Raw genomic sequence first — 25,348 nt, forward strand, 5'->3', positions numbered from 1 at the left:
ATGGTGAAGTCTGTTAATAAGCTTTTGTGAATGAGTTTTGAAGTATGCTTTTAGCACTTCTGGAATTGAGGTGTCTGGACAACTGTGGGGTTCACTCCTGCAAAACCTTATGCTGAAACAGGATATTGGTGTTGGTAGATTTGGCCAGAAGGCAAATGGCCAACAGTAGTTTTCAGGAGAGGAAAACAGGTACAGGCAAGCACACTGCAAGTTGAAGTTTCTCGAGTGAGAAATAACATACATTTATAATATATGGCTCAAATATCCTCAACTAGATATTTTCTGGATGTAGTAAACTTTGATGAGACTTTATTCCAGGAATTCTTTCTATTTTTGAACCCAAGTACAGGGTGGTTTATCTTCTATGCCATGCAGCAGGTGGTTAACAGCTTAGCTACATATTGTGTAAAACAGTATCTGCTGTTTATTGTAAATGAGGCCCAGTCTCATCATTATTTACAGTATTGTAGCAAGTAAGTACAGTGAAATATCATTTCCTATTTAAGTGAAATGATAAAATGAACAACATGGTATCAGTCTTGGCATATTGTTTCCTTCTTGTAGGATTCTTCAGTCTGTGTTGGCATTTAGAAAAAGGACATCATCCACTTCTTGCCTCTAGTCATTCATGTTGCTTGTCTCTGTACTTTTCACCTTTATTTTTATTGCACTCTTTTGAGAAAGCAGCCAGAGAGAGAGTTGCACATTGCTTTGTCTGTTGATGGATTTGGGAGTTGCGGGGAAAGGGGGAAGGAAAAGAACTTTCACAGAGGGCAAAGCCTGGGAACTTGAATTGCGTGAGATCTTTCTTAACTATTACTTTTTTTAAGCAGTAAACCTTCAGCTTCAGTTGACCTGGGATGTTAGGAAAGTTGTTTTTAATGTAGTCTGTATGTAGTTCATGACTTCTGCTATTTGGAAAGGGTTATATTTTAAAGCCTATTTAAAAAAAAATATTTGAAACAGTTGGAATTTAAGGGCAAACCCAAGTGGATTTTGTGTTGTAGAGAAGGGGAAGAAAGGGATAGGGAAGAAAGTATAAATTTTCAGCTGGGAAGAGGGAAATGCAAATTATTTTCTGAAAATATTAGGGATATGGGGTAATTGCATGTCTGCAAAAAGAAGCATTTGCTAAGAACTGTTGACTTTAGGCAGGGGCAAGTAACGCTTGCATAAAAATTAAACTTTTTAGTCTCTAATACTTGTATATCAGAGTGAGTAAAGTAACTCTACTATGTTATGAATAATTGGAGGCAGAACATATAATTTGTATTGTTACATAACCTAGCTAAAAATATGCAAGTTTTGCCAAATTTAATTGTAAACCTTTTGTACTACTGAATCTGTAAAGAAATGACTTCTTATTTGGACCTATATTTCACCACATCTATGGCAAATATGCTGGATGTGACAGCAAAATGATGAAAAATATGCTCAGTGTGATATTTGGCAGTGGACAGGCTTGGGTCACTAGAGTTTACTTTAACTTTTTTGTTTTGGGTTTTTATTTTTCATGTCCAATCTCATGTTGGAGGGATTGTAGCATTAGGGTTGTGTGTGTGCATTTTGAGATGTCCTGGTTCTGTGTCGTTGAGATCTAATTCATGCAGGGTTGGTTTTAAATTTGCATTCTAAACATCTGTTTTTGTTTTTTTGTAGTAATTTTCTTTGTAAATAATTTTTTAGTCTAAAGAGGAAAATGTTGAAGTTTAAATATACATTAAATGTGTGTGCACCTCTTTCCTTACTATTTTGCATGACTTCTTTCTCTCAATAACAACCAAAGCAACCACTGGAAGAACAGCCAAACCAAAGAAAATTTCCCCAAATTTTCTTCTGGGCTTCTGAGATTAGAGAGGAAGATTTATTTAGGTGGGAAGCTCTTACTTAAGAGAGTCATGAAAGTGCAGGTGACTACTGGGAACAAGATTTTGCTTTCAGAGTAAATACAATATGTGTTGCAATTTTCTTAAGGGGTCTTGCTGGAAGTATTTACTTACTGTGTAAGTAATTGCTCTACTGTCAGGTAAAGGCATCAGAGACTCCTGCAAAAGCCAGATTTTGAAAGAGAGGGGTAGGGGCACAGTTTGTGTTCTCTTTAGTAGAATAATGTAATAGTTTATGTTGGAAAATACCCTAAAGATCAAGTCCAGCTTCAAACCTAACACTGCCAAGTTCATCTCTGAACATGTCCTTAAGTGCCACACCTCCGTGTCTTTTAAATACCTTCCTGGGGTGGACACTCAGCCAAGAGGTGAGTGAGAGAAACTGGCAGAGAGGGTCAGACCTTGTTTTACAGGTTCCTTGGTACTCTTTGGGCTGTTCTTCATGGACCTGTGCGAAGGAATGGGACTAAGGCAAGAGCAGGATCTAGTGCATGTTCTCCACTTTCTGATTCTTCAGCCTCAGAAACTGCTCAGGCTCTCAGGCTGCTTTTAGAGCTTCCATTGCCAGCTGGTCCTCGCCAACAGCTGAATATCTTCTTACCCCTGTAGTTTATAAAAAAGCAATTGCTATTGTATTGTTTTACTAATAAAGAAATAATCTCAAATGGGCCTGTAGGACTCGACTACATCAAATAATTTTAACAAAGTGCATTACAAATTTTGGGGACAGAATAATAGTTAAGACATTACTGTGTAAGCTAATGTTGGAGGAAAAAGCTATCTGTAATGTGAAATTGGAGTTGTTACCTGAAAATCTTCTCTTAATGTTATTCTGTCATAGTAGTTCTGCTACAGTTTTGCAGACATTTGAAACCGCTTCTGAAATGAAACCCTTGTCTGTGTTTGCTACATAAAAGCACCTTTTTCCCATTAAGAAAGTGTGTTAATATTAAAAAAAATCCTCCTAGTTCCTCCCAAAACAAGAACATAAAAAAAAAATCCCAAACATAACCAACCAACTGAAAAAGCAAACAAGCCCCCCGTCACATGAAAACAGGAAGTCTCCTCAAACCCTTCATGTTTGATTAGTCTGAGACTCTCATGCCAGACCAGTGTGCCAGTGTCCCATTATGGGGACTCTTCATGGAGTGGTGCTAGGTTGTAGGGCGGTTCTGTGCCAAACAGAAACTCCTGGGTGTGCACACCTTTATTCAAGCGAGTTCCCTGCTGCCAGTGGCTGAGGGCCCTCTTGAAGGACTCAGGCTTACAGTTTATGGAATAGCACTCTGTTAATAAAATTGTGACAGGTTAAGGTTCGAGGATTGCTGGTGATAGTATCTGACTGCAAAAACTTATTCAAAACAATATGTATTACATAATATAGCAAGTTCTACTCCCTAACAAAAGTTAGCTCAAGATTCTCATTCAGTGTGTACTGAACATGGTTCTTACCCAGTGGACATCCCTGTGGGGGAGAAGACAGGTTTAACCCATCAGCTGATCCCACAAGTTATGATGGAGTCTTTCCTGACTTCTCCCCATTCCTTGCTTTTATACTATTTCTTTACATTTAAGTGAAGAAATTAGTATGAAAGTATATACTTTAATACGTATTCAGTGAGGGTTAGAGGTGTCTTGGAGGCAGGGAATGTTGGTATAGGTAATGATATAATGTTGGGATGGGAATATGCACCAGTCCAAGTAGAGTGTTTTTGCCAGAGTTGATGATTCAACAGTAAGATATCTTCCGTTATCTCCTTTGGGTTTTAGCTGCTCTGTGATTTACCAGATGAAAAGTACTGCTGAATTGCAGGGATTTCAGCAGAGCCTGGCCATGGTGTCTCCACTCTGCTCCAGTCTTCATTTAGACCATCTTGGCATGTATTGTGTAGGGGAAATCATTCCATGCAGGGAGGAGCATCTGCATTTTCCTCTATAATTTCCATGCTGTTACAGCTGTGTCTATAACTTTCCACTTTTCTTTAATTTTACCCCTAGTCTTTTCCCTGCCTTCACACCCCTTCCTTCCCCAAACAAAATAACCAACCAACCAGCATTCCCTTGAAATGTTTTCTTAAGCCTACTGCAAATGGGAAAAAATTTGCTAAGATGTGAAATTGTCTTAGACAAATTTTGTTCTGCTTTCTTTTCTGTCAAATAAAACACAGAAAAAGAGAGCATTATCATTGCAATATTAAGTCCTGATTGTACTGTCTTGATTTTATATTTTGGAAGACATTAATCACATTTTTTGGCTTTTCTGGTATTTGACATCTCAGCTGATAAAGAGAATTTTTTCACTACAACCTGGGCCTTCCATAATAACATTCTCCGATATGACATTTGAAATATGACTGTATTAATTCAGTTTATGAAGTCAGTATTAAATTATTGGTAAATTATGTTATTTAAGATCTAAACACCTACAGCACCCCGTATCCCCAAAATGTATGGGCTTATGATGAATCTTTCAAAAATAAGAAAGTGGCTTTATTCCTGTTTATACCACAGATGTTAGTTTGGAGTTTTCTTTATGAATTATTTTTTAATGGTGTTGCTACATGGTGCAAAATTATAAAGACAGCCATAGAGTATCTTGTTCAGGTGAACTACAATTGAAAGCAGATGTTGCTATAGCTCTGGCACAGGAATTAGCAGTTTTCCATCCTCACTCCTTCATTTGTTTAACTTCTATAATCTACAAACCTGTCTCCACCATTTTACTGTTGGATTACTACAGCTTGTATAATTTGGAGGGTTGGAATAACTGTGTTAAAACACAAGGTATTGCTTGCTAATGTACAGAGGAGGGAAAGAAAAGAGTGACCAGTGTTCTGGGTAAGATGTGTATGGGGCAGGGCAGTTTATGGGCATGCCTGGCTTTGTTCAGTGAGTTTAATGGCTGTTGCTAAAGGAGATGGAGTTACTGATTTTTAGCTTATTGTTTCGACTCTTCCTATATTGTGAAATTGATTTGTTGGTTGGAGTTGTGTTTATTTTTAAGCTGCTGAGTTACAGTGCTGCCCTTCAAGGGATGAGAACATTGTGTCAGCTGTTAGTTTATAAAAGGGATTGTCTATGTAGTATAGCTGTTGCTGTTTATTTTCAGGGTCAGGAGAAAATGAATTAAATTTAGAATAGCTTATTGTTTTGGTATACTGCATCTCTAATGTCTCTACTTTGTACATGGTTTGTTTCCTATTTCTACAAGTGCCAGAACCTATAAAGTTCTTCTCCTCCCCATTGGTTTATGTTCTTTCTGCATAGCTTGACATGGTTTTCTAGTGTCTTATGCTGCATAAACAGCTAGCCTTCTACACCAAGCCATAACTAATCATTCTGGTAATAATCCATGATGTTCTTGACCTGCATCTTAAAGAGTTTTTTTTTTCTTCAACGTCAGTATTTAGAAGGTGTTTAATTGTAGAAGCTTGTAGTCAGAAACTCAGATTGAACTTGAGATCAGCACAGCAGGACATACGTATTTTCAGTATGAAGATTTGTGTTAAATTTGAATGATTTTTTTTTTAAAGGTGTGAATATCATAGATTCTTACTCATTTCAGTCTCTTGTGACAGCATATGAAGTCAGAATACTTAGTGTGAAATGGTAAAAACTCTGAAAGTATATAATGAGTTTTTTCCTTCGTTTAAAGCATGGTCAGTAACAAATTATATTAATACTTTTTATTTGCTCTTTAATGGTATAGGTAGAATATGGGTTTGTATGGATAACATGCAGGGAAAACCACACTTGTAAAGCTGCACTAGGAAGTAATGAATCTTAAATAATTGACACTGTAACGGACTGACATGCTTATTATGAATTCACTGAAATTTTTTGTATGCTTTGTATTCCATTAATTGCGTGCCATATCAAATTAAAAAGACATAAAATTATGTAAAGCTTCTCTTTTTTGTCATACCAGCTACAAGAAGGGGACATTGAAAATTCTTCCTTGGAATGAGCAGAAACATCGTGAAGAAGACTGGTGTGAAAAACAAGAATGCAGGTAACTACATATAAAAGCAAAAATATAAAGAATTTATTTACTTATTCTTAAAATGTGGGAATTGACCAGAAAGACTCACCTACTGTTTGTGTACACACTGACTTGTGTTTTCAGCTTTCTTAGGGACACTGACTGAGCCAAATGGAAAGCAGAGGTTGTGCAAACCCAGATCTTCAGTAGAGAGCGTTCTCTTACATGATCTGTCACATGTTTGAAATCTCTTATTAGTTCAGTACAGAGGATTCTCTGTTTCATGATCTCTCTCCTGTTCAGAATCTTTTAGCAGTTCCTTTGCTGACAAAAACTAGCACTCACTGTGGTAGGTTGATTGTGTAATTTTCTTTCAGAAGTTTTAGGAAAAAGACTGATGTTAAAAAAATACAGGTAAATAAATATATACTTAAAATATACTTTTTTTTTTTTTTTAAAGGATGGTTATTGAACCAACTTTGCAAGATGAAGGCCAGTTTCTGTATGAAAAACAGCCTGAGTTACTGAAGTACAGGACTACTGACCTTTCTGTAGATCTCATCACAGATTGGTATTTGAGCAGAGCACAGGAAATTGAAGAATATGCAATGCAGGTGAGAATAGCAGTGAGGAAATGGTGGTGGCTGAGCAGCCTTCTTCAACAGAATCCTTAACAGTCTTAATGCATATTAATAGGACACTTTTCTCTCAGTAATGCACGCTCTATCTCAACTTCATTATGGCTTTTGAAGGACTTGTTTTTTTCTTCTGCAGTGTACTTAGGCTTGCTCTAAAGTTTACTCAGCCAAATAATTAAGCCATAGAAATAAATAAGGAAGGCACTAGATTCTGTTTAATTTGGTTTACCATAGCAGATAGTAGCTCTTTTGTAATCCATGAAAAGTGTTTACCATTGCATTTAATGTTTGTAACTGAGGGAGGGAAGGTTGTGCACAGCATGTTGGGAACGTGTTTTATGACCTGTCACACACTGCTGTGTTGTGTATATTGATACATGCCAGTCCCATGTGTTACTGTCATGTCGGTGAATGGTACTGTCATGATTTCTTCCTGGCAGTTTTAATTTGTGTGTGTGGGACTACTATGCAGCTTATTTCTGCTTGATTTTCTTCATATGTTAAAAGTGTTTGAAACTCTGTTGCACATAAGAACAGAGTTCATCACTCATGTGCTCTGGTATTTTATTGCTTCTCTAGCCAATTAAGCTGCATGAAAAGGTTAGTTCTGATTATTGAGTTCTTCTGTTCCACAAGTCTGCACTCCACCAGGCTCTTTTTAATCATAGTTGCCTGTGATCTTAACAACCAATCAGTAGATAGGGAAATGAAAGCAACTTCCAAGGTCAATTAAATTATATAACATAAAAATTAAGTTTCATTCTGCTCTTCAGGACTTATGTCTGCCTTGCTGAATATTTATAGCCAGTATTGTGTTCTTTGAAATCAAAACAGAACCTTTCGTATAAAGGTAGTTTCAGTCACTGGAGAAAGACTGTCATTGATTTTTGTGATCTAAAATGCAACAATTAAAATGACTATATCATGGTCAGCTAGAAAAATCATATTGCATGTCAGTTACCTGACTGTCTTAGTTTAAAGCAGTCTTTCATATTCAGTATACTGAGATGAGCTGTGTGTGATCTCCAGAAGGACTAATGTTCTAATTTTAACCAAGATGCATCTATAGAATGCATCTTGGTTAAAAGCATATAATGATATCATCCCCTAAGATTACACATTTTATGTGGTCTTCATAAAGCTGAGAAGGGCATTCCATTTAGGAATATGCAGTCCACAAAAACTTTTAGGAACTTCAAATTAAGCAAAAGGGGAATAAAATAGATGCACAGACAGGACTCAGATTGAAGTTGGTGTTTGGCAAACAGTTGTACAGCAGTGTTTTTTAAATTATTTTTCAGGTTGACTGTGCTCTGTCCCTTGTTCGTCTTGGCATGGAGAGGAACATTCCTGGTCTGCAGGTGCTTTGTGACAACCTGATCACTCTTGAGACAGTGGTTTATGAGACTGATGGTGATCGAACTTTGACTTTGAAGGAACTTTTGGAGATGAAAGACATTGAGAAGCTGAGACTGTTGATGAAGAATGTAAGTATTTTGAATAAATCAGTAAGTATCTTGAAATTCAGTAACTCATATTACCCTGGATCCTGTGTATATAAAGACACTCCTTTTTCTGGTGAACCTCCATCTTTAATTCAGTAAAAATTCTACGTTTTCACAGTTCTTTTTTTTTTTTTTTTTTTTTGTGGTAGGGTTTATTTCTTTTTCTTTCCAACGAAAGCTAAATTTGCTCAGTTTTATCAAAGGCCCACTTTAGCCCTCGCTGGGGATTTGATGCTAATAAATCTTACTTGGAAAGCTGTGAACTGCCTTTTCAATGGCCTTTTTTTTAGGATCTTCAGTGTAGCTCTTGATGATGCTGCAGATACAAAAACATGGAATGTGTTCCTTGGATTTTTTTTTTCATGTCTTTAAATAATGTCAAGTAATTTTTATATTTGCCTCTGCACCAGATGTGTGGTTTTGTCTCTGTATTGAGCTTGGGCATGGAATTTCAGAACAGAAAAAGACCTTTTGGAAGGGTTGAAAAATAGTTAGAGATGGAGCAGGAATCTGAAATTCAGTTGAAAAACACATAAGCACCAGAGGAAAATAGGAAGATACTCAGAAATTAAATATAACTGCTTGTTGGGTTTTTTTTTTTGGTGAGGGGGGAGGTTGGATTGGTCTTGTTTGATTGTTTTTTTTTTTTTTTTGATTTATGTAGCCCCACTCATCACTTGTTTTTCTATGTTGCATTATTGCTGAATTACTGAAAGCAGTGCTACTCTGACATGCTTGCATGGTCTTTCACTCATTCTGAAGCTGCAGGAGGAAAGCAGGCTTTCCTCACATAATGGGCTTTCCTCCTGTTCTGTTCAGTGTCCCCAAGCCTTTGGGTAGCAGAAAGGTTGTTTCAGTGCTTCATGGTGTAGTGATCTGTTTGTCATAGGTGAAGATAACTGTTTCAGTTATATTGATCAAAAAAGGTTCCATTTAGTTTTTGCTGTTCTTTCTTGATTTGGACCTGGTCTTATATTTCCTCTCTGTAACTCTTTGTTTTGTCTAGTCCTCAGATGAAAAATATGTGAAGAATGTTTATCAGTGGATGATCCCTTTTCTCCACCGCTGTGAAAACCAGTCCCCTGGTCTTGCAAATGCCCTTTTTAAAGAATACTTAGTAACACTGGCAATGGAAGACTTGACTCTACCTCTGAAGATATTTCAGAATTCAAAACCTGATGTAAGTAAAGAGCTCTGTTGATTCTGCTGGTTTCTTTGGAAATTCTTGTCCTGAAGAGATGAATTCAGAAATAGTTAGTTCATCTAAGTCACATCATCCTTCTAATCTTTCCCATTTTCTTGGACCCAAGATTTGTTATGTTTTAAAAAAACATTAATTTAAAAGGTTTTTACCATAAATTATAATGCAACTAAACTGTCTTTGGTGAGACTGTCAAGCTAATGTAATAATGATTCTAGCCTAATAGAATAAAAATTATTGAATGGATTCTTCTTCTAAATAATTTCCTGGTGACTTGTCTAAAGTGAATTCCTGGCATATTTCCGTTATAAACAGTGGATATGAAAAAGTTTAATGATCTCACTTTTTTTCTTGAGGAGTTTTACTAGGAGTAGATTTCAAGTTACTTCCCCCTCTCCTGCCTTCCACAGCAAATGTAAAGAATAAAGTGGGGGCCATTAGAATTGAGGTGAGAGTTGAATGAGTAAGGGTTGCAGTTGCCTTCTGTGTGAGTGTTTCATGCTGCTTCTTTGTCTTAAATAATTATTACAGAGCACACAGGCACATATTTGCATGTTACTGAATGTTCTGAGTGTATGGACAGAAATCAACCAGCAAAGCACAACCACAGCTCTTTTACGTATGTTGGTACTGTTGTACATATTAAGTAAGTCTGACAAATGTTTGCAGCAGTTGCCTTTCTCTGTCCTGCACCCTTTCCACTTCTCAAATCCAGAAGGGTTATAATGGCATACCACTAATCTTTCAAGTGTCTGCACTGCAGAAAACTAGCCAAGATAAGTTTTTGGTTGTGACTTTACCAGGTTGTTAGCAAAAGACATGCTAATTGCACTTGAAGACAATTTATTTACTTGGAGTACACATATTTTTATATTCAAAAGAAAATTAACTGTTGAATTAGAAAAAATAAAAACCAGTTTGCTTTCTTTCCTTGTTAGTGTCAGCCAAAAATTATTCCTGATCAGGACCAGCTTATGATCACAGCATTGGAATGTATTTACAGCTGTGAGCGAGATGACCAGCTCTCTCTCTGTTATGATATTTTGGAATGCCTTCCACAAAGAGGATATGGGTAAACATTTTCAGCTAGTTATTTGTAAATATTTTAGAAATATTAAATATAGTTGTTGATTAATGCTTTAAAAAGGGTTGTTAAGTTACTAAAGGGCAGGCAGTTACTGGAATATTCTGTTCACCTTTGAGCTGCCATGACTGTAATGTGTATATCTGTATACTTCTGCTGTGTACATACTCTACCAGTTAATGCAGCAAAACAAGAGTTAAAGTAGCAGCCTAGACCAAGGCTTCTGTACTGTTTCTTAGACTTTTACAGCCTAATGAATTGAGAACAAATGTTAGTGCTATCTTACTGGTTTTGTTACAATAGTGGCATCTTGCACTTAACTTAAAAGCAGCAATATGTCCCTGTGAGAGAGGGAAGATAGAAAAACCTATTGAGGGATAAGTAATGCTCAAGAAGGTGTAAGCTTGAAGAGAAGATAGCCTGTGATCTGTGAGTTGCAAGCTATTCTTGCAGTATCTTTTACATGAAGGAAGGAGAGATCCTGAGAAAAGTCTTAAGTCTTTGCTTTTGGGAGACTAAGGGGCCCTCTAAATTTTAACTGTTTTTACAGCAAGAAGCCCAACAGTTTTAATATTTGCAAGTAAACATGTATTTGATTTTAGTCAAGGGGTGTGTCAGACTGCTTATCTTCATATCTATGTAGTATGAATTATAAGAGGAAATTATAAGGAGTATGTGTGTATGTATATATTTAATTGTGTGATATCATTGCAGGCCTGAAACAGATAAAACTAACACTCTTCATGATGAAGTAGATGAACTGGAACAAATTCTCAGGTATTTAATTTTGCTAAAAGAAACAGTGTATTCTAGTGATACAGAAATCAACAGGCATAGCCAAGAACTCTTTATGATAAGAAACCAGCAAAAATATTTATCTTTTCTTTTTTAATGCTGTCAACAAGATTATCTGTATGTTTTTTTATATTCAGAACATAAAAATTTTGAATGGTTTTATCTATTTGAATATTACAAATCTCTACAGATACTTTTCTTGGAATTAAGGTTTGGGGGGTTGTGTTTTGTTTTTTCTGTTTTCTTTGGGTTTTTTTGTGGGGGCTCTCTTGGGGAGTATTTTATTTGTTTGGTTGGGTTTTTTTTGTTTTGCTTGTTTTATTTTTGGTGGGGTATTTTTGGCAAGGAGGAAGAGGGTTAACCTGAGGAATTTGTTTTGATCTTGATACTGTATAATGCTTTGCATGATAAAAGACTAAAACTGTGAAGGTATGTCATCAAGTATTGGTGGTGTGTGTTTACCATACAGTATTATTAATATATTTATATTCTAAAAAATGTAGGTAGTGTTACTCTGGCTAATCTGTACTGTAAGAGATTTTTTGGGACTGTTTGCATTTGCAGTGCATATTTTGAGGGAGCTTTCAGAGTCCTGCTGCTGCAGCATAGCTGCCCAGCTGCGCAGGGTTCCGAAAGGCTGCCTCTGTTTGCAGTGTGGCGGAGCTGCTGGAGAAGCACGGCCTGCAGAAGCCGGTTTCCTTTGTGAAGGACACCAAGGACAGCGCAGAGGAGGCTCGGAAGCTGATGGTCAGGCTGACCAGGCACACGGGTCGCAAGTTAGTATTCCAAGGGGAGTGGGGGAGATGAGGGGAAGGGCACTGAGGTAACAGAGCCTGCCTGCCTGCTTCCTGAGCAGGGAGCTGTGGTGTTCACCCTGCAGACAGTGTGCGTAAACACTTCAGTTGAACTGATGATTAATGTGATTGGTGTTTTGGCTGCATTCTCCACAGTCAAAAATCTCTGCCTGCCTTCAAGCCTGCTTTAGTATGTTCAAGCAAACAAGCCTAAAATGCATACTGGCTGCAAAATACTGCAGGATGAAGAATTGTGAAAGTTAACATATTATAAAAAAGATCCTTTAAGACCTATTTAATTTTATTGAGAGTGTAGGATTTGTAAAATAATTCTTTGGTTTTTTTGGCATGTTTTCTTGGAATCCTTGTAATAGGGTCATTTATTCATTTTTAGGTATTGATTCTACTAGTAGAATATATTCCCAGTATAATTTTTCAATTTTTCTAGTTTAACTCATCTTTCATTTAACTCATCTTTCAAATGCATATGAATTATTAAATGGCTCTTGGTATACGCAGATAAAAATTTTGAATAGTGGAAAACCAGCCATAACGGTAGGTGATATGTCTTTCTTATTTAAAGCAAATATGCACAACAGTTTATCCATGATAGTAGAGTGGTTTTTATATTTTTAGTACTCTGAAAGCCTTTTAAGACTTTTAGAAACCTCTCTTTAGAAAGATCAAGACACAATGCCTCTGTAGGAAAAATGTTGATTTTTCCACTTCTGTTGGAGACCTTTTGTTTTGCCAAAGTAAAAGCTAATGCCACATGAGAAAATCACTATTAGCTGGAACTAACTCATGCAATTTAAAAAGGTCTTTTTTTAATCTGAAAGGTTCAAGATAATGTCAAAAAACATTCATAGTGTTTTTACTAGTAAAAGTTTTGGTAGAGGACAAGAAGTTGAAGCTTTGTTGATAAACAGAGATCCATAGATCCAGAGGCTCAAGAATCTGAATACCACTCAGAATTATAAGAAGCAAAATCAAGTTGCAGCTTTATTCTCCTGTGATTGCATGCCATTGATTAGTCCTTGGAGACTGCCTACAATGAACAGCAGTTTAATGATCCTCAGTTACCGTTACAGATTTGGTTTTGCTCTGCAGTTCCCAGGTCAGCAGGAAGATAGCACTTCCAACTTCCTGATGTATTGTGGAACATTATCAAAACCTACTTGGAGGATCTTGAGAAAGATTGCTTAAATCCCTGTCTTATCCCACAGGGGAAAAAAAAAACCAAAAACCAAAAAAACCCCCAAACCTTTGGGTACTGCATTGTTTTCAAACCATTTTATCCCACAGACACCATTTTAATATTCAATAAAATTAAAAGCCTTCTGTCTTTGAATTACTTCTGGTTAAAACTAATTAAATATTGAGATAAAGTTTGAGAAAACTTATATTTTTGGTGACGAAAATGTACTGCTTCTTTAAATTGTTGGGGAAGAGAGTATTTAATTTAAAAAAATGTTTGTAGGCAACCGTCCGTTGGTGAGTCGCAGTGGAAGGAATTGCTCCAGGATATGCTGGACATGCAGCAGAAAGTGTATAGGTGCTTACATTCAGATACTTGCTATGAGGTGAGTTTTATGTCTTCTTACTGACTTACGTCCCAAGTAAGCTACACATTCTTATTTCATATTGTTGTTTACAGGTAAAAATACATTTTTCTGTGTTGCTACTTGGTTGTCTACTGCCTTTTTTTCACAGTATTTTATTTAAGTAAAAAATTTCTGGTGTTTATTCACTTTATCTAAAGCTCCTCTAATAAGTACTATGTATATCTTTTATTAAAATTCAGCTTTTTAGAAATCGAGTCAACTTTGTGAGATTTTCTTACATAGCCTGTAATTCTGAGTACAAATGTGTTTAGCAATAAACACTCCAGACTAATGAAAATAAAATGTTATCTTCACTCAAGCATTTCTTAAACACGGAGTTCTGGTTTGATGATATTATCCAAGATCATTATAGGATTATGGACTTTGTGCTGCTTGCAATTGAAGTAAACTTATGTGAGATGAGAAATCTAATTTGAATGAAGGTAAAACCATTGCATGTGCGTAAAGTCCAAACTCATGTCATTAGTATTTGCAAAAGACAGCTGTTAGACAGATGTAGAATTTGCTGTGACATGTATTATTTACATTTTCACTTCAGTATACTGCAATTTATTACAGGTGCATTAGCATGTCACCTATAATTAGAGTTTATATCTATACAGAAGAAGGTTTTATTGCAGTTTACAGAATTAATTGCTTATGTCTACCCCTCTGATTAGCTCTTAGGAGAAGTTTTAAAAGCAAATTAAAAAGCAAAAAAGGAAGGAAAAAGACAATGCTATTCAACTTTATGAGAAAAATCAGTCTTTTTCTGTAGTTGTACAGCTAGAAAAACTGCAGCATGTTTAATAGTCATGATTTTGTACTTAGTGTACTTGAAATTTTTTTAAGTGCATGTTAAGAAATTGTAATACTAGAGCACTCTGCAAATAAGGCATTTGCTTTACTCAGATCTTAATGTAAGTTTTTTATTAACGTGATTTTTTTTTAAACTCTGAAACATGCGATTAAAAAAGAAACACAATGAAGGGTTTTGGAAAAAATTATGTAGGAGTGCTGAAAATGCTTTGAAATATGGTGCTGTCATATGCAATTATACTTTGATGACTTCAAAATTAATAAATTGACGAGGCAGTAAGGATTTGCAATCCCATGTGAGGTTTGAGTATTTTTTAGCGTGATATTTGTTCTCTTCTTTTTCCATGCATAGTGAATTCTGTCCTCTTGACTTCATAAATTTTGAGAGATGTAAATGTTTTGTGTGTGATCTTTGAGGAGAAAGGGTTAACTATGATATTTTGCATCTCTTGCTGTTCCTTGAGGGTTAATACATTGGGAAATGGAAGATGATCCACTTGTGTGATGTTCTGTAAGAAGCACTGAACTATTTTCCTTTCCAGAGCATGAGATGGTTTGGAGAGGTTCTTCCTGGAAAATAAGTACCTTGAAATAAAGTATGATTTGATAGAGTGCTAAATAGTCTCATTTATGCCCTCTTTCCCATGAAAGGTTGGACCAGATGATTTTTTGAGGTCCCTTCCAGCCTTGGCTCTTCTGTGATTTGTTTATCCTCTTGAATTTGTTATGAACTTTTAAACCTTTGATAAAAGCCGTATTGTTGCAGCTGGGATATTTCTGAAGTGATTAAATTTTTTATGTTCCTTTTCATTAGCACAGTAATGACTGTGCTCAAGAAAAAAGCAAAGTATTTTTTTAAGGAATTGAGACTGAGTGTCTTAAACTGGGTTAACTTTCTGCCTTGAAATAAATCAGGTGTTTTGTGGCAGATGCAGCATTATATGAGTTAGCATTCTTTGAAGACGGTCTTGATTGAAATTTAAAGAACATCTTATATACTCAGTTCTAAATATGTTTAGTTACTTTAGGAATACAAAATTTCTTCTCTTACATTGTTGGTTTTAAGGTCTTAATGAACTGCCCTTTCAGATTCTTACATTGTATTAACACCTCAGAATGCAGACATATTTTGGTGTCTTAAGTCATACTGTAAAAAGACAGTTAATATGCCTTTTTTTTTTTAACTTCCAGTAAATAGAAACTACCTACTAGTTAATTTTAGCTTTTCTTAATTGCACTGTAGAAGTACTTCCCTTGGTAGAAGTTAGATTTTCTGCTTGGACTGAATATATTCTTTTGACTTCAAATATCCTTGTATTCAAAGGGGTTAATGCCATACAATACAGATAAGCTTATTTGAAGCTACTGCTCCTGCAGGTTATTAAATTACTGTTCTTTCTTTTAGATATTCACCGAAAGTCTTCTATGCTCAAGCAGTATAGAAAATATCCACCTGGCTGGGCAAATGATGCATTGCAGTGTTTGGTCAGTGGATCTACCAAGTTCATCCAAAGGGAAGCCACAGTACCGAGTCAGCTATGCCAGAAGCATTGAACTGGTTTTGGCTGCTGGTAGAGAATATTTCAATTCTTCCACCAGTTTGACTGATAGCTGTATGGAATTGGCCAGGTACCTTTACAACTGTCATATACATAAACACAACTGATTTCATGTTGTCAGAGCATTAGGGTTTATTTGCTAGTATCACACACCCCCCCCCCCCAGTCTTCTTTTGAGAATCTTTCTCATAAACAGGCTCTAGAAATACAGAGTAGTGTTGCTTTTAATACAAGGAGTTTAAAGACCCCTTTAATGCCTGAGGGTTCTGTGACCAGCTTTTCTCTTAGGGTTTTATGGTGATATTTCAAAATACATGGTTTATAGCTCAAATACTTGCTATGAACGTGTGAACCCTGTGTTTATTCTGTTCAGCAACATGTTTTGGTCCTCCTCTAATTAACCTTCAATCAGTTGTTTCATGGTAACTTCACTGGAGTTTCTGTGAGTGATTGTTGTGTGTAGGTCTCCTAGTAGCCTTCCTGTATGAGTTGGTTTAGGTAGAATGTATTTACAGAATCACTGGGGTAAAAGAGACCTTTAAGACTGAGGCCATCCCATGCCCTAACACCTCAGCTAAACCATGGCACTAAGTGCCACATCCATTTTTTTTTAAACACATGCAGGGATGGTTACTCCACCACCTCCCCAGGCAGACAATTCCAGTTTCCCTGTAGCTACTTTATTCCACTCCTGTTTTAATCCTCACCCTGAAATACTTGTCAATATGCCTGAAAAATCTGATGGGTTCAGATGGGATGTTCATCTAACATACAATCTTGTTTTTTATTTAAAATGTGTATTCTTAATTAATGAGGGGAGAAAAAAATATCACTTAATTAATGAGGGGAAAAAAAATATCCAGTCTATCACTGGACAAATCAGATACTTGCCTAATCTAATGTGTATGGTGATTTTAGCCATTTAAAACGAGAGGAGTTGCCATCTGGACAAACTCAAGACATGAAACTTGTAATGCTCATGAAATTCATCAAGACGAAGAGGTGGTGCTGCAGCTGGATCTGGGCAACCCCCTCTATCAATCCAGGCTGGGGGATGAACAGATCCAGAGTAGTCCTACTGAGAAGGACTTGGGGGTGCTGCGAGTGAGAGGCTGGACATGACCCAGACATGTGCCCTTGCAGCCCAGAAAGAAAAATGTGTCCTGGGCTGCATCCAAAGCAGTGTGGGCAGCAGGGAAGGGAGGGGATTCTGCCCCTGTGCTCTGGTGAGGGCCCACCTGCAGTGCTGTGCCCAGCCCTGGGGTCCCCAGCACAGGAAGGACATGGACCTGTTGGAGTGAGTCCAGAGGGATGAAGCCTCCTGTGAGGAAAGTCTGAGGGATTTGGGGTTGTTCAGCCTGGAAGAGAGAAGGCTCTGGGATGACCTAAGTGTATCCTTCCAGTACATGGAGGAAGTCTGCAAGAAAGACAGAGAATGAATTCTAGCAAGGGCATATAGTGGGACAAGGGGTAACAGTTTCAAGCTGGAGGAGGCTAGGTTTAATTTAGATGTTAAAAAAAAATCTTTACTGTAAGGGTGGTGAGGCAATGGAGCAGGTTCTCACCAGAAGTTGTGGATGCCCCATCCCTGGAAGTGTTCAAAGGGCTCTTGAGCAGCCTGGTCTAGTGGGAGGTGTCCCTGCCCATGGCGAGGGATTTGGTACTTGATGATGTTTGAGGTCCTTCCAACCTATGGCTGTTCTATGATTCTGTGATTTTGCATGTTGATTTTCTTTGACAATGTGTATTAGTAAAACTACGTATGACTACCCTGTACCAGAATGCAGCTTGTATTTAAAAAAACTACCTAAAAGCTTATTACAAAAATATACTATAAATATGATCTAAAAAATATATTTAGAATAATATGCTCTTAAAATTTCATGCATTAATTCATCTTCACAGCAATTTAGTGGGGTTTTTCTGTTTTTTAATAAGCTTTGTTTTATTTACTGTACATAGTTGAGGAAACTGAATTTGTGACAATATCTCTTATATATTACAATATCTTTGCTTTTATCTTCTACTGTGTGGCAATACCAGAACCTGATAGTGGTAGGAGAAATATTTCCCAAAATAACTACATATTTAAGTACATATACCTTCAACATCATGTATAAATTCCTTGCAGATCTAAATTCAGGAGGATTTAGGTGATGTGTTTATGACAACCAGTTGAAAGCAATGCAAAAATAGAAATTTGTTAAAATATTTAGCCAGCTATAAGAGATAGACTGTGTCAAACACTTCCCATGTGCATTACAAAGGCAGTGAGTATTCTGACATATCATAAGTGCAGTTAATTACTGCTTGTGGTTGTTTTCTGTTTCACTCACCGTTAACTTCTCCCACAAGTTCAATTTTAAATGTTTTCATCAGACTTCAGAAAAATGTGTTTCATTCTTATTTAGGTGCTGTCTCCAACTTATTGAAGACAGTCCAAGTGCTGTTCAGGAGGAGCTGGACCTCATTCGTGCTCTGGGCTACCTGGAAGAGTTTGGTGTGAAAATATTACCACTGCAAGGTACTGCATAATTTTATTCTTTATATGATTACTTGAATCACAGGCATAAATATGCATGAGAAATAGTTACTATTACATAAGTGTGCTATGATTAAAATAAAGAGTCCATATGATGCCTCCAAGCAGTTTACAGGCACATAGAAAAAACTGTTTTTTTAATAGAATTTTTTAGCTTATGAGGTAAGAATGATATTTGCATATGGTGTCTTTGGTTTTTGACTTTTAGCACAACTTTAAAATAGAACATCAAGTATATGAAACTCCTGGTGACTTGAACAGAAATTGAGCTCATCTTTTATTTGCCAAATAATCTGCACTTGGCTTTGTGCTTTAAAATAACAGGTAGGAGAGAGGTACTTCATGTCAGGCAGTTTTCATGTCTCCACTGGGCTGCTTCATTGTGAAGTATATAAAACCCAATGACAGTGGAAGTGAACTTTTACAAGGTATTTCTTCTCATGATGTGCTTAAAACGAAATCTTTTGTAGCTCCAACTCCAGTGGAACAGAAAGTTGTTGGAGAAAGATTGGAAAGAAGTTATGATTATGTACAATGAAATTGCATGAACCCTGCTCATGGATTTGGCAGAGATGAGCACTAAGCCATGAGATGTGCTGCTGATGATGTTTTACTTCTGGCATTGTGCAGAGAAATACTGGGATTTATGGAAAGCGCTTCTGGTGCTTTCCACTTCATGGAAAATGAAGTAGATGTTCTCAGCAGCTGTTGCTACATTACTTTGGTGTTCTCTTTTTGTTCTCTTTTGTTCCAAGTATTTATTCAAGTGAATTGATGCTCCAAATGTTATAATCAGAAATCTTAAAATTTCTGGACTGAGACTGTCTGATTTCTAGATCTAGTATTGGCCTGTTGATTTCTACAGTAAAATTATTTTTCAGTCCATTCGTTCAGCCTGTAAAAAAGTGCATGTATTTTCTTCAACTTTTTTTGATGTGGACATGGAAGTATAATTAAAAAAAAGTAATGACCTAATGCTGCATTAACAGAATGTGTAATACAACTGATCTAGATTAATTAGAATATGTGAAATCATGCATGAAATTTCATTAATGATCCTGACATCCTTGCTTCAGTATCTTTCATGTAAATCAAATTAATCTAATAAGATTAAAATGATGTTTCAAGTTTTAATGAAATCCTTTAAATGATTTGATTCTATCAAAGTGTGATAGAATATTGTTAAAGTAGCACTAAGAATCAGCTGTTATTGCAGCAAGTCTTTTAGCAATAGACTTTTATTTGCAGTTCTGTGTTAAGTTTTCTGTAGATCTTCCCCCACTTCTGTTTTTAGCAAAGTTAACAGTTTAAGTTTATGAACTACCATTATGCTATAACGTAATAAAATCTGGTTTGAAGACTTCTTATTAAAATAAAATGTGAAGACAAGTCCATCTTTAAATGTTTGACCCACAGTATTATATCAGATTACTTTTAGTTGTAATTATGTGCTTAAATAATCAGTGACTGAAAATATTTTCTTGTTGAATACTAATATATGCCTGTGATAGAATATTAAAAATGAAACTACAAATATGACCTTTTCCTGCTCTTCCATTCTTATTTATTTTAGTCTAACTTCCAGAATTAATAGTTTTCATTATATTAATATATCTTTGCTCTTATTGAGAGGCTTAATATCCTTGTTTAAGCCCAATATGCTAATGCCAAGTTTATCCCCATGCAGCCATTCCCTCTTACTGAGTGTTAAGTGGGATATCTGCATGCTGCTCCTCTGTGTTCTGAGAACTTGCATAGTATGAAAGCATTACCTTTTAGAGCAGCAGCCTGAAGTTAGCCACCCATTAATGAGCTAAATAGAGCACTGGAATCAGTTCATGATATTAAATTATGCAGTTAAAATAATTGTTTAATTCTTGGTAATTTTTTTTTTTGAAACACAGTACTAATTATAAACTGTCCAGGATATGGTTGAAAGAACCTGGTGATTTGCAGACTATCCTTCCACTTCCTCAGGAAATTTTTGAGTAAATTAAAATGAGCTGAAGCATTTGCTAATGGCAGTTCTTTCAGTCTGTGTGATGTATCTTGTCCATGCTAAATAAATGAAATCTTACTTGCAACATTCTAAACAATAGTTAATACCTGCGTTAGCAGTCTTACTGGCTGTTGTAAAAAATATAATTAAAAAAAATTGTATAAAGGTATATCAGTTAATTGTACACATTTTAAAAGAGTGAATGTGAAAACATGAAACAAAAAAGAGTTTTCATTCAGGTCAGTTTTCCTCTCTTTGCTCCCTTCACAGCCTGACTTGCTAATGATTGGAGCTGGATATCCTGCGGTGTTGTTTTAACTTTCTGTTTACAGGTATAATTGAGGATCTGCATGCAAGCAGCTTTGAGTTGGTTTTCAGATTGTGTTTGCATTCTTGTATTCCCCAGCACTCCTCCTGTCCTGTGCTGTTTGAGCAGGAGCACAGCAGTCAAGTTCATTTGTGCAGTCTCTAAACCAGTTCTCCTTTCAACAGTGCGTTTGTGCTCCGATCGACTCAGTCTCATCAAGGACTGTCTGGCTCAGATGTCAACAAACTATAAACAGTCTGCTAAGCTCCTGGGACTGGCAAACCTGCTAAGGGTTGCAGGTAAGCTGTGCTAATAAGACACTGAACTGCAGTGCAGTGAGCAGTCATGTTATACTTAGGACATTTGAGTTGATTGTTAGAATATGCAATCAAAGATATCACTAAAAAAGTTACCTGGAAGAGCACTCACTGGGGAGGAATGAAGCATTTCACATGAGTGGAATATTTCATCTGTAAAACAGCTGAAATGGTCAACTGCTACATTCTTCTAATACCTGAAATTAAAAAATGCTTTGCCCAGTCTAGAGTTGGAGTAAAGGCTGATTTCAGATTGGAGGAATTGTGGCTGAGAATATCTTGTTTTGCAGTTAATTGGAAGGGAATTTACTGAAATTACTGTCGCTGTTATTACTTCTGTCAAATAAGATAGCCTGATTTAATAATAGTTGCATTTAAGATACAGGGGGAAAAATAATCTGTAAAGCATGAATTTTAGCTGTTAGACTTCAGTCTATGCTGCATATATCCCCTTAGGGCACTGAAAATAATGCATTAAGTTGAGTATTCATTTGAGGAGCTGAACATCTTCAAAGATTGAATCCTGAGGATATTAGGGGGATTTTTTAATGTTTTTGGTTTTTTTTTTTGTTTTTTTTTTTTATGGCCTACCTAAATTACCTGCCCTTTGATTTTTTTTTAATTTCTAAAAAATACTTAATTAATGCAGTTGTGAACACCATGCTGCTGTATTTTAATGATGTAGAAATAGAATATAGAGATATATTTTATGCAGTATGGCATATAAAATCAGTGCATTCCAGCTTTGTCACTAAAAGGTGCCTGGCTAATTTTTTTCTCTCTCTTCATTTGTTAAATCATTTAAGGTTTTTTTTTTTTTTCTTACCTTTTTGTGAGGCTTAGTACTGACAATTTTTTACATAGTATTATAAATAGGAAGGGAGATACTCGAGACAGTTTTGTGAGGTTGAGAACAGAGGTATGGAAATTAGGCTGTTGACCTCCCAAAATACCTTGGTCCTAAGGAAAGGAGTCAAAGGAAATGTCCTCACTCTGGTCAGCACAGTGCTGCTATGTGGAAGGTGGAATAGGGGATGGGATGGTACTGTGTTGGGTAGCTGGATCCAGTCTACATATTTAATATGTAATCTGTAGAAAATTTTGAATGACAGTTGTAACATCTTTTTCTTTGCTTGTAAGGCTTTTGGGAAAAAAAAAGTCTCCCTTATTGGTACATATGACAGGATTACTGTACTGCTCTTTCCTCCTTCTCTCTGCTTTGTCCCATGCACATCAAGTGAAAATCCGTGAATTTTTCTTAATATTCTGGGATCTTTGTGCTAATGCTGCTGATTTTTGTTTTACCTTCTTTTTAAATCTAAGTGATTCTCTTTGTGTGAACGAAGGAAAACCAGTATCAAGAGAGATTCTATAAAGCTTTGTCCAGTAGTGTTATCCTAGTGCCTTTGCAGTAGGATTTACAGTGCCCTGGTATGTACCTTTGAAAAGGCATCAAACTCGTGGCTCCCATCTCTAGAGACTGGAAGATGGCAGTCCCTGCATAGTGTGTAGAGAACTTTTGGGAATTTTTATGGATTGATACAGTAGTGTCTGTGTGCTAGTGTTACAATCACAGTGACACCTACTGAGTCACCACTGAAGAGAGAAATTTAAGAGATATTTAAAGCCAGATAATTAAATGGCCCCCCAATTCTTCTTTTCCATGCACTTACCAGGCTAGAGAAAACCAGAAGATGAATGTGTGAGATGGTTAATTTTAAAACGGGTGAATTATTTAAAAACTACTGCTTGCTTGTAATGGGTGACAAACTTACCTTGTGAGTGTTGGGCTCTCTGACTTCAGTGGTTAACCTTGGGAGTAATGCTGATGGTTGCTCCTATGGTAAGGAGGGAATTTTAGTAGTAAGATTATATTTCAAGAGTGAGTCTTGGTAAGGAATACACTATTTAGACACTTTTCTCTTACACTAAATATACAAGTAACTTGATCACTTTTGAAGTAATCTTTTGTTTATAGAATAACATTTATTTATCTAAAGGAAAATACAGCAAGACAGCATTTTCAGTAGTGACTTTCTGTGGTGGGGGATGTGATGAGGTGTTTTTTAAATTTTGTTTTGCATACATAGATTTAAGCTTTTGTGGTTAAAAACCGTTTCGCTGTCACTGAAGGATAACTAGTTGTATTGCTTATAATGGAAAGCTGTTATCTGTAGAGAACATTCATTTATGAATAAGATATGGATTTGGTACGAGAATGCCATAGTTGTGAATTTTATCCACACCAAATTGTTGTAGGTCTATTGAAAACAGATTTATTTAATTTTAAGAAACTCAGTATTTTTTATATGTTCTTGTTTGCTAGTTTTTCTGGATTTGAAAGCTGTAAACAGCATACCACTGTTACTGCAAATTTTTTGTGCCTGACGCTCTAGCCCACTGACAAGTATCCACAAGATTACCCATGAAGGGTAAACGTGATTGTTGTAGTTTCAAAGCATACATGTAAAGACAATATTTTTCCAAATATTTTTTCCAAATTATTTAAGAAAGGCTGTAGAGCATTACTCTTTGGGCCTCTGAGTGATAGAATAAACCTTCCACTGAATTTAAAGAGTCTTAGAATTTGAATAGCTAGGTTATTAATGCCTTTTAAAACAGATTTTAAGTATAATGCTGGTATAGCCTTAATCATAGTCTGTAATGAGGAGCTCTGTATAATTTGATGGTAGAGATTAAAAACATAAATTGAAACAAGACATGTAGAAATGGTATTTATGTATCTGTCAACTTGTAATTTAAGTTGCTGAGTTACAATGAATTATTCCTGTTAATTCATATTATTAATACTGTTTTTAATATGATGAAGAGTTATATTAGGACTTGGTAGTCCTGCCATGTGATAACAAACACTATTATTCCACAAATTACTTTATAGACAAAAGAGCAGATCCTGCATATAGATTCTAAGTTTTTTGAATTAGTGTATTTTATTTTAAACTTAATATTAGAAAAGGTAAAACTTCCCTGCAGTTTTAGTATGGGTAGTCTTTGTTTGCAGATGTAAAACTACTGGGAAAGGGTATCATGATTTCTAATAGCTTCCAATGAAAGCAAATGGTTTTATTGAGATATTTTGGGATGGGTCTGGATTTTGAAAAAGAGGTTTGAACTTTATGGATTTAATGAAGAATTAGATAAAATGCTGCCAGGGTAAATATTTGATTTTTGTCCTTAATTGGTTTTCACTGCTTACACAATTACACTGATCTATGTGCCACCTTTGCTGTGTAAGAAGTTCTGATTTTGTCCTCTGCGGCATACTTACTGGTATTGGTTGTGCGTGTTTGAAGTTGTGGTCCTTTCTGTTTGAAATCCACTTTGTAGAGTGTTGTCTTGTGTTTTGTCTGCTCAGTGGAGGAATTTGTTTCAGTATTTTCCCCTCTTTGCTTCCCCTGCCACTCCACCCTGTATAATTACTGATTGGAAAGACCTGCTTGCTGCATCTGCCTATGTCTATGTAGATTTTTTATGTGTGTGTCCATATAGAGCATAAAGCATATGCTGTGTTTTATTATTTATGATAGATAGTCTATAAAATCCTAAGAACATACATATTTTAATTTAAATTTTAAAAGAATGCATTTCTTGTGGATGCAAGGGTAGATTGCGCAGAGTCATTATTAAGGAGGTTTGTGAACTATGTATTCTGAATACAGCTTGCTTTGAGAGCAACACTGAAAGTGAATAATAGAATTTATATTCCTACTTATCAAAGTTAAAATCTTGCTTAGGTAATGATATATCAGCCAGCTTCTTAATTGCTTTAAAGTATTTGATTAATTACAGTGAACTCTACTTAAGCCTCATGTCACTACTTCTGTAAAGTAAGCCCACAACTGTTATCTTAATTTCACAGATGGGTAAAGTGAGTGAAGAAGAATGTGCTCAGCATGACAGCCAGAAAATCTGCACATGCTCAGGGAGCTGGAGCTGCTCTGTGCAATCCTCACTTAATTTGTGCTCTTTGTTAAGAATGGGTGTGACAAATTCACTTTATGCAATTACTCGAGTAGATTTGTGCAAAAAAAAAAAAAAAAAAAAGGAAAAAAGCTTCTGTATCAGAAATCAGGAGCGTCTTCTGTACTCTTACTGTATGTCAAAACGATCTACTGAGTGTTGGTCATTATTTCCTTTGTCAGGCTCTCTAGAAATGTTTCCATTATTCTCTTTCCTCACAATTGTCTGTGGTAAATTTATTTAATTTTAGTATCCATAAGTGAATCTGTTAGTTTTAAACTTTGCTCAGATGCCTTAGTTAAAGCTTATTTTTGAAATCCATCTTTCTTAACATT

General features: G+C 36.0%; 1 protein-coding gene across 1 annotated transcript in view; it reads left to right on the forward strand.

Annotated features, from left to right (window-relative positions):
* Nucleotides 1-25,348, forward strand: part of NBAS (NBAS subunit of NRZ tethering complex) — a 161,549-nt gene that overhangs the window by 38,572 nt on the left and 97,629 nt on the right. The window contains exons 22-32 of the mRNA XM_041421181.1: nucleotides 5,815-5,898; nucleotides 6,329-6,482; nucleotides 7,808-7,993; nucleotides 9,018-9,191; nucleotides 10,151-10,284; nucleotides 11,011-11,073; nucleotides 11,745-11,867; nucleotides 13,366-13,468; nucleotides 15,714-15,937; nucleotides 18,279-18,391; nucleotides 20,901-21,014. Coding sequence (XP_041277115.1) covers nucleotides 5,815-5,898; nucleotides 6,329-6,482; nucleotides 7,808-7,993; nucleotides 9,018-9,191; nucleotides 10,151-10,284; nucleotides 11,011-11,073; nucleotides 11,745-11,867; nucleotides 13,366-13,468; nucleotides 15,714-15,937; nucleotides 18,279-18,391; nucleotides 20,901-21,014 — 1,472 coding nt within the window. The remainder of the gene's footprint in view (nucleotides 1-5,814; nucleotides 5,899-6,328; nucleotides 6,483-7,807; nucleotides 7,994-9,017; nucleotides 9,192-10,150; nucleotides 10,285-11,010; nucleotides 11,074-11,744; nucleotides 11,868-13,365; nucleotides 13,469-15,713; nucleotides 15,938-18,278; nucleotides 18,392-20,900; nucleotides 21,015-25,348) is intronic.

Source organism: Onychostruthus taczanowskii, unplaced genomic scaffold (assembly GCF_017590055.1).
Source record: "Onychostruthus taczanowskii isolate IOZ18803 unplaced genomic scaffold, ASM1759005v1 scaffold11, whole genome shotgun sequence".
NCBI classification, from domain to species: domain Eukaryota; kingdom Metazoa; phylum Chordata; class Aves; order Passeriformes; family Passeridae; genus Onychostruthus; species Onychostruthus taczanowskii.